The sequence below is a fragment of the Sardina pilchardus genome, chromosome 17 (genome assembly GCF_963854185.1).
Source record: "Sardina pilchardus chromosome 17, fSarPil1.1, whole genome shotgun sequence".
In the NCBI taxonomy this organism is placed as follows: Eukaryota; Metazoa; Chordata; class Actinopteri; order Clupeiformes; family Clupeidae; genus Sardina; species Sardina pilchardus.
The window spans coordinates 15,576,200-15,586,199 of record NC_085010.1 but is presented as its reverse complement, the minus strand read 5'-3'; the positions used below and the strand labels follow the sequence as shown (position 1 = coordinate 15,586,199).

Genomic DNA, 10,000 nt, shown 5'->3' with positions numbered 1-10,000 from the left:
GCAACGCGCTAGATACAGTATGTGTTCTGGTGACGAGCGGAGGACGGTTTGGCGGTGGCGGTGGTGGTGGTGGTGGTGGTGGCGGTGGTGGTGGTGGTGGTGTCCAGGTTAAAAGAAAAGAACCCGCCTCGACTTCACCTCACATTCTTTTTTTTTTGGAACCTCCACCCCAAAACAAATCAATAACAACAACAACAACATTTGTATCCGTCATGACGGCCCAGTGCTAGTGCTAGTCCTAGTGCTGTTACTACTGCCGCCGCTTCTGCTGCTGTTTCCCCTCGCTCTGCTCTGCGCTGCTCTGCTCTGCGTTGACAAGCTCTAATGAAGCCAGCGGAGCCGGAGTGCTGAGGGCCACACTGACTGGCCTCACGGAGCTGCCAGGCAGGAGCCACTAATGAGAGACTCAGCTCCCTCTCCCTTCAGTGGAAACGTGGGGCCAGTATCAAATTAAATCGCCAATGGAGCACACACACACACACACACACACACACACACACACCACACACGCGTACACACACACACACACACACGCACACACGCACACACACACACCACATACATACTGTACACATACACATACTGTACATACACACACACACACACACACACACACACACACACTCACACAAACCACATACAGTACATACATACACACATAAACACACACATACACAAACACGTACAGACCACATACACACACCCACACACAGACAGACACACACCACATACATACATGCACATGCACACACACACTCACACACACACTCACACACACACACACACACACACACACACACACACACACAGACCACATACATACATACTGTACACACACATACACAAACATGTACAGACACTGACCACATATATACACACACAGACACACACCACATACATACACGCACATACACGCACAGACACAGACCACCCACACACACAGACACACACACTGACTGTGTTTACATGCGCTTTAGTATCCCGGTTACGATCGGGGTTTTGAAGTATCCCGGTTCTGTATTTGCTCATGTAAACATCATACCCCGATTTCGGAACCCCGGATAAGCCCTTATCCGGGTTACAAGTATTCCGGTTATGCTAGGTGGTGTACTCCCAGAGAAACCGGGATACTGTTCCATGTATACACCTTATGCCGGTTTCTCAGGCAAAACACGTAGGTTACATTAGTAACCGGGATACGGAGTTAGAACTTTATTGTTGGTAACCGGAATACTGTTATTCGTCATGTAAACGGGGATATTAATAACCGGGTTTCTCTGTGTTCATGTAAACACCATATCCTGAATATGATCAAAATCGGGATAAGCCTCATAACTGGAATACTAAAGTGCATGTAAACGCAGTCATTGACACAGACCTGATATACACACATTTACACACACCACCACACATATACAGTACATACCACTTACGTACACATGTACACGCACACACACAAACCACATATTGTACTTGCACACATGCACACACACACACACACACACACACACACACACACATACCCACTCCTTCATCCACCCAATCCCCACCAAAAAAAACCAAAACATTCTTTGAAGGATAAAAATGAAACCCCAACACATGTCTATGGAAGAAAATCTTTTGTGCCCGAAATTTGAAATCACCATCTATCACCACAAACAGTTCCATTAAAAAAGGGCGTCTTTGCTCGCTGTAATAAAGGTTGTTGTGTGTTTGTATGTGTGTGTGTGTGTGTGTGTGTGTGTGTGTGTGTGTGTGTGTGTGTGTTTTATGCCTGATAAACTATGTGCCATGTGTTCACGACAGGTCGGTCATTACAGCTGTCAGCTGTGTTGATGTAATGGAGCTTAGTGATTTTAAGCCGCAATGTATGGACCTAATTTGTGGAACAGTCCAGGGAGGACGACAGGGGTTGGCTGGTGCACCTGATCATTAAGTTTGATTTCAGGTTCAGCTACAGCATCGTTACGAGGTTCACTTGCGCTGTGAAGCTAGATTTGGCAGCTTTAGGAGGCCAAATGGGGAAGATTAATTGAAGGTCCATGGAAATGCTCTGGACCGGTCAGAACAGAGTTGTAAAATATTATGATATGTGCCCCATTTGTAGCTCAATTTAGCCACGGCTTCTTATTGTTTTGTGTCTCCCCAAAACTATTTGTTTATTCCGGAGCATATGCATTCCATTTTCCAATATGCAGTGTTTCCACTGCAATCGGCACGTTTTGTTTATCTCGGTGGCACTGCCTCCGTAACAATCTGTCAAAATATCAGCAGCAGATGCAGGAAGTCATTTTCTGTTTTTTTTTTTTTGTTTGTTTGTTGCTGTTGTTGTTTTTTTTCTTTTTTGGCCTTCTCCAGTTGGTTTCAAAATTTGAAACTTTGGAAGCAGCTTGTTTTTGCTGCACTGAGAAAGCTCTGGGGGGGGCGGCTTCTTGGCAGCCGCCGGGCTGCACTGTTTATCTCCCATGGCAGTGTCATCCCTGCCTCTTGCCTCTTAGCCGGGATATTAGTAACGTCAGAGTCCAGTTTCACCGCACACAAGCCACACACAGAGAGAGAGAGAGAGAGAGAGAGAGAGAGAGAGAGAGAGAAAGAGAGAGAGAGAGAAGGCCCACCCAACTGTAAATGACCGAGGCAGAGATGTGGGGGGTGGGAGAGGGGGGGGTGGGGGCGGTGAAGTGTTGAGGAATCATCCGTCAGCCCGCTCTTCAGCATCGATCCTCCTCTGACTCTCATTTGTCTAAGGTTCCCTTACACACCTGGATGGGTGCTATTGGCCTTTTGAACTCTTAGTTGTGGAACACGATCAAGCTATTAGGAGGAATTTGTACGCTAAGTGATTGGATTAAATTACATTATCACTTATGAAAGACAGATGGAGGGAGACAGAGAGAGAGAGAGAGAGAGAGAGTGGGGAAGAGAGAGAGAGAGAAAGAGACAGCCTTGTTTCTTGATTCAGTGAATGAATTGGGCTCTTCAATGGTAAGTGAATTTCAAGTAGTCTACTCACTTGCATTCCTTTGATATGCAAAACGGTCCATAGACTCACACTCTCTGCGACCGTCACAACTTATATATTTATATATATATATATATATAGGAGTTCGGCATTTATCAAGAGGGAACGTTCCCAGAGCCTGGACGATGAAAGCCGAGCCGAGAGGGAAAAAAATCACTGATCCAACCCTCCCCCTCAGGTCATGCCTGGTGAGGCGGGCAGGTGCCAAATCGGCATGTCGAAATACATCTAGTAATGACCGTTCAGCCACGCGAACATATCAGCTGCTGGCCAGGTACATAGTGTGTGTGTGTGTGTGTGTGTGTGTGTGTGTGTGTGTGTGTGTGCGCGTGTGTGTGTGCGTGTGTGTGTGCGTGTGTGTGTGTGTGTGTGTGTGTGTGTGTGTGTGTGTGTGTGTGTGTGTGTGTGTGTGTGCGTGCGTGTGTGCGTGCGTGCGTGCGTGTGTGTATGTTCTCCTTCAGAGTAGCTAAGCGAGGCCTGAAAGTCAAAGTTTGATCGTGTCTGTGCCGGGGGGGGGGTGCATAAACACTCATTTGACAGGGGGAAAGGGCCTCATGCCAAGTTGCTGATTCATTTCCACACAGATCCAATCGGAGGAGCCAATCATTTTGTTAGTCATATTCTCATCAGATACCAAAGTAGGATGAGGAGACAGACGCCAGCTATTCTCTTCACGCTAATTTTCTCCGCAGCCTCGTCAAGATGGCTTGTCTCGTTTGACAAACTGTGCAAAAGCTGGAAAGGGAGTGTCACAGATAGGTAGTTTGAGGTCAGGGGCAGAAAAAAGAAGGAAAAAAGTGACTAAATGAACGAAAAAATGTATTTTACTCCTGATGAAGAGACATGAAATCATAATTGGATTTCTTATGGAAAGGGAAATGAGCAGAGCAATATTATGGCAACATCCAGATCATAGGGTGACCATATAGGCTCCTGATGATAATGTATACTTAATGAAATGTAAATATTTAATGCAAATAGCTTTGGATGAAATCGTCTGATTAATGAATGCATGCAAGACTGTATGAATTAATCTTTATTTTTGACTTTTTTTCACTCAAGTATTTCCACACATACTGTATCATCACAGCTTGAGAATAATCAAAGCGCGAGAGGGAAAAATGGATGAAATACATAGCAGCACTAACCCATCTGTCAGCGACGCGTTTTGATTAGATGGCTCGGATTAATGAGACTAAACTGGTGCCAAACCGACGAATGCACCAGATTTTCACTCGTAGCAGGGGCAGAATTCCCAGTCTCTGTTGCCGTCGGACGTTTATGATGAGGTGCTGTGATTCCCATAATTGTGAGGAGCGAGGCGTGCGTGAGTGGAGAGAGAAAGAGCGCCGAGGCACTCGATAGCCCTATTAGCTATAGCCTCGCTGTCCACTGCCACTCTCGCTGGTGGGGGAAAGTGCTTTGAAACAAGCCCTCGAGCCAGAAAGTCACAAGCCGAGTTCCCTTAAGGGCAGCCCTCCCGTTTGCTCAGTGGTGTGAACAAGCTTACAGTAGTTTTCTCCTGCTTCGGACGTTCTTGATCATGCCTGGAATGAATTAGAAGATTCCGGAAAACTCTCGGTGACCCTCCTTGGGAAAGGTCTATTGAGTTACCGTGGTGATATATTGGCACATTTCCTCCCCTTGCTTTTAATTAAAATTTGATGGAATGCCCCTTAATTGACATCATTCCCGGGCCCCATTCCTGAGCTCGGCTGAGCTTGGAGATTACGCCCACGGAAAAATGAAGGAGGGGAAAAAAAAGGAGAAATGGGGAGTGCTAAGCAGAGGAGTGCAGTGCGTAACCATGCCCTAAGCTGCGGATAATGGTGACAAGCCTTCCTGTCTTTTCTAATTAACACCTGCGTGTGCCGTCTGTAAGCTGGACGGGGGATGTCCGGGCAAGCTAAGGCGCCAAACCGAGAATAATCTTTTTTTGTGTGTGTTTTTTTTTCGTTTTCTTTCCTGACCCGTAGTTTTAATTTGCGTCCGTCTACCCTGCGACAGACTATTGGGGTGTGTTGGTGTCACAGGGGTTTGCCCCGGCCAACGCTCCGACGCGGAACCCCACCATCCCCTCATTACCGGTGGATGCAGTTGGCTGAGAATATCCCGTGGAAGCACCCGCCCGCCCTGTCTCCAGCAGACTGTATTAAGAATAGCACGGAGCGATACGGTGACACGCCAAACTCATGCTGCTGTGTGGACAGCTACTATTATTACCTCTCTTTCTCTGTCACTCTACTGATCCCCCTCTCATTCTGCCTGTCTTCCCTCCATCCTCACTCACTCACTCACTCGCTTCCGCTCCTTCTCTTTCTCTCTGGACTTGTTTCACTTTTTCGGCACGTCTCTCCTCTCTTACCCTCTCAATGACTTCTTATCCTCTCGCCATCTGACGTGACGGGGGTCTCGGTGTACTGCGGGCGCTCCCGGTGACGAACGGGAGAATCCGCAGGAAATTTTTAGTCGTCCGCCGCTGCCGCACCCTCCCTTTAATATATGCGTGTTTGTAATTACTCGCTTCCTTTGATCTCCCAGATCTACATAACACCCCCCCCCCCCCAATCCTGAAATATCCACTTGGAACACAGAGTAAGTGGGAGGAGACAGAGGAGGGTGCAGTGCATTTAGCATGATCGGCAGAGGGAGAGAAAGAGAGAGGGAAAGAGAAGGCATAAGAGAGGGAGAGAAAGAGAGGGAAAGAGAAGGCATGGGAGAGGGAGGGAGAGAGAGAGGGAAAGAGAAGGCACAAGAGAGGGAGAGAGAAAGAGAGAGGGAAAGAGAAGGCACAAGAGAGGGGGAGAGAAAGAGAGAGGGAAAGAGAAGGCACGCAAGAGGGAAAGGGAGAGAGAAAGGAGAGAGGGAACCATCTGTAAAGTTCGAGCTGCCTGGGGAGGTAGTGTAGCTTACACCTCCGACGATGCAGCAATTCTCTCTCTCTCTTTCCCTCATTTCCACTCTCTCTGTCTTTCTCTCTCTCTTTCTCTTTCTCTCATTCCCTCTCTATCTGTCTCTCTTTCTTTCTCTCATTCCCTCTCTCTCTGTCTCTCTCTTTCTTTCTCTCATTCCCTCTCTCTCTCTCTCTCTCTCTCTCTCTCTGTCTCTGCACTCCTTCTGCTGGCCGCCCCAATGCATTATTTATAGCTCTGACACCTGAGCCGGCTTCCAGGCGCCGGCGACAGGTAGAGCCGAGAAGTGGGAATCGAGCATCGGAGAGTTCGGGGCTTAGGCTTTATATATGCACACGCACTCACACACACAGCCACACACAGACACACACAGACACACACACACACACACACACACACACACACACACACACACAGAGAGACAGATACTGTATACACACACACCCACACACACACATATGCATGTATGCACACACTTCCAGATACTCAAACTGTCACGCAATAAGTCCTACAGTACCAATACTGGCGTATAGGTGTGGGGGGGAAAATTAGTCTTTTCTTCTCCTGTTCGTCGTGATTGCCTTGAGAGCCTCAATGCCGCACTGACAGTATAGCGTTCCCAGAACCATATAGCACTCCTGGAATGGCCAAGGCTACAGTCGAGCATTGTTAAGGGTTAACTCCTCTAGCAACAAACTCTGGTACAGGTCTCACAGGAACCTCTGACTAATTCACCTGCCTCTCCTCTCTCTCTCTCTCTCTCTCTGTCTCTCTCTCTCTCTCTCTCACACTCTCTCTCTCTCTCTCTCCTTCCAGGGACTGCTGGGACCCCCGTGGTGTTCAATGAGAATGGGGACGCGCCAGGACGCTACGACATCTTCCAGTACCAGATGAACAACAGGTCCACCGCCGAGTACAAAGTCATCGGCCACTGGTCCAACAATCTGCACTTGAACGTAAGGCCACGAGCCAGAATCATAGCGAGACAGAAAAAAAAACACCCCCTCCCAAATTCTCACCCCTCATTTATTCCTTGTCATACGAATTATTATGGGTTCCCTGAGGCCTTGCCTTGCTGTACAGTGAATGCAGGTGAATATTTTGCCGGTGTTGGGATTTTTCCGCACCGAGGATATCCACCTTGCTGGCAATTACGCTGATAGGAAATACACAGAGGGCTTCATTAGCTGGCAGGATGAAAGATGAGGAGACTAATAGGAGCTTAATGCTTTTATGCCTGACTGAAAAACAAAAACTAATGGATTCCTAAATGAGCAAAATTTCCATGGCCAAAATACTCAGCGTAGAGGAAACGAGGGAGAGGGAGAATGGAGAGAGAGAGAGAGAGAGAGAGAGTGGGGGAAATTGAATGAGAAGTGAGGGAGATAGAAGGATAGAGAGAAAGAGAGAGAGAGCGAAAGAAATGGCATGTTTGCATTTTGCAGGAGAAAGAATGACAAATCAAACAAATTAAAAACTGGTGATGTGTGTGTGTGTGTGTGTGTGTGTGTGTATATATATGTGTGTGTGTGTGTGTGTTAATGAGAGATAGAGAGAAAGAGAAAGAGAGAGAGAGAGAGAGAGAGGTAGGGGGGGGCAGGAAAGGGTTGTTTGTCCATTAGGAGCAACGTTGCTTCCCTGTTTTCCGGTAAAGCACTAGAGAGACTAGAGAGATAAACAAGCTGTGTTGTCGCTCCCCAACGGTCACCGCACAGGTGTGCAGTAGGAGGGAAAAAGCAGGCAATCAGCTGCCCTCCGGATGTTCTCCAAGAAGTTCCGCCTAGAAGTCGAGTGCTCCAGTTCCTCCTAATTCCCTTGGCGCGCGCTAAACTCTTTTACAGTTTCAAATCCTTTTACACGCGCTGGAAAATGTCAAAGCCATGTGTTTTGGCAGTGGTCGTGTGGATTGCGCGTCTGTTCGTTCAGCGTGGGGGGAAAAAGGGAGGAGAGTAGTGCAACAGCGCTAGCCTTGGCACAGTCCTTCGGAGACTCCAGCTTGCGTTGTTTCCCCCCCCCCACACCCACCACCACGCCTGCTCGGTCCTATTAGAAGTGTTTGTGTGGGATGAGGAGCGACACAAATAAAGACTAATTAATTACGCATGGTCATCTAATGGGTTTTTTTCCCTCCCCTCTCTTGTCTTCAGAACATGGCTCAGAAATGAAAACAGAAGCCAAGCAAAAAAAAAAAAAAAAAAAAAAAACATCCATTCCCCTGAGGATTACTTTGGGATTGGGCTCTTCTTTCATTTGGTTATTTGCAGATAATATTTAATTTGATAAGTCGCATTAGACTAGCTGTTCATTTGGAAGTTTCCAGTAATTAAACCAGAACTGTCTAGCCTCCTAATTTCCCTCATACTTTCACAAGGACAGCTCTTTTCGCAACAGGCCGAGGACAGATCAGTGTTGTGGGCGGATCTGGCAGTGTAATCAATTACAATTTCTCATCTATCTCGTTTAATGCCGTCTTATCAACAAATTTCGCCTCCCGCCTCTTCCTGGCACAATGCCTGTCAAAATCATAATTCCATCAGAAAAAAAGTTTTTTTAATTTGTTTATTCAATGTTAGATTGCTTTTTGTAGGACAGGAGAATGTATCTCCAACATCGGTCGTTACGTAAAAACGTTCAATCGTGTATATCACGGACATAGCTTGGCTGCCCCATTTGTGTCAAATACGATTATGTTCCGCAGTCCGACATCGAGTTTGAGACATGCCTGCGAGAGCTTGAGCCAATAGCTTAGAATGCTGGCTTAGCTGAATGCTTGAAAAGATATCCCTCAGCTGGTCTCCTAACGGTAACAGCTTCCCATTTTCACTGCTAGTCTATGAGGGCCGTATGTCACTAGTAATTGTACTTCGAGAGTGGACGCGCCATTCCCTCTGGCTTAGGCCGTGTAGTGGGGAAGTATTGGTTTTCCTTTTTCACAGCTGTTCCTGACAGGCCTGTTCATCTCCCCTTCTCTCCCTGTTTCTCCACACTCTCTCTCTCTTTCAGTCTTTCCCAGAATGTCTGTAGTTTTCTCTTTCGCTTGATCTTGGAACTGCGTCCGTTTTTTTGGCTTACCTTTCCTGTTGCTCTGGTTTCTCTTTCCCCCTTTCTCTCTGTGTCTGTCTGTCTCTCTTTCTCTCTCTCTCTCTCTCTCACTCTGTCTCTCTCTATCTCTCTTTCTCTCACACTCTCTCTCTCTCACTCTCACTCTGCCTGTCTCTCTCTCTCTCTCACTCTCTGTCTGTCTCTGTCTCTCTCTCTCTCTCTCTGTGTCTCTCTCTCTCTCTGTCTGTCTGTCTGTCTCTGCTGTCTCGGTGTCCAGGTGAGCGTCATGCGCTGGCGGACGCGCGACCCCCTGCTGCCGCTGTCCATCTGCAGTGCCCCGTGCCGCACGGGCGAGCGCAAGAAGATCGTCAAGGGCGTGCCGTGCTGCTGGCACTGCGAGCGCTGCGAGGGCTACCACTTCCAGGCCAGCGAGCTGACGTGCGAGCTGTGCCCGTACGAGCAGCGCCCGGACGCCAACCGCACGGGCTGCCAGCCCATCCCCATCATCAAGCTGGAGTGGTACTCGCCCTGGGCCGTGGTGCCCGTCTTCGTCTCGGTGCTGGGCATCCTGGCCACCACCTTCGTCATCGTCACGTTCGTCCGCTACAACGACACGCCCATCGTGCGCGCCTCGGGCCGCGAGATGAGCTACGTGCTGCTGACCGGCATCTTCCTGTGCTACGCCATCACCTTCCTGATGATCGCCGCGCCCGACGTGGCCGTGTGCTCCTTCCGCCGCCTCTTCCTGGGCCTGGGCATGTGCTTCTCGTACGCCGCGCTGCTGACCAAGACCAACCGCATCCACCGCATCTTCGAGCAGGGCAAGAAGTCGGTGACGGCGCCGCGCTTCATCAGCCCCGCCTCGCAGCTGGTCATCACCTTCAGCCTCATCTCCGTGCAGCTGCTGGGCGTGCTGGTGTGGTTCGCCCGCGACCCGCCGCACATCCTGGTCGACTTCGACGAGCAGCGCGCGCAGGACCCGCTCAAGGCCCGCGGCGTGCTCAAGTGCGACATCTCGGACCTGTCC

The 10,000-nt window shown here is 48.8% G+C and overlaps 1 protein-coding gene across 1 annotated transcript in view; it reads left to right on the top strand.

Moving 5' to 3' along the window:
• The window catches only part of grm8a (glutamate receptor, metabotropic 8a), a 165,998-nt gene that overhangs the window by 135,982 nt on the left and 20,016 nt on the right, over positions 1–10,000 (top strand). Inside the window, exons 7-8 of the mRNA XM_062517482.1 lie at positions 6,748–6,887; positions 9,251–10,000. The exon at positions 9,251–10,000 is cut by the window's right edge and continues 186 nt beyond it. Of these exons, the coding sequence (XP_062373466.1) occupies positions 6,748–6,887; positions 9,251–10,000 (890 nt within the window). The remainder of the gene's footprint in view (positions 1–6,747; positions 6,888–9,250) is intronic.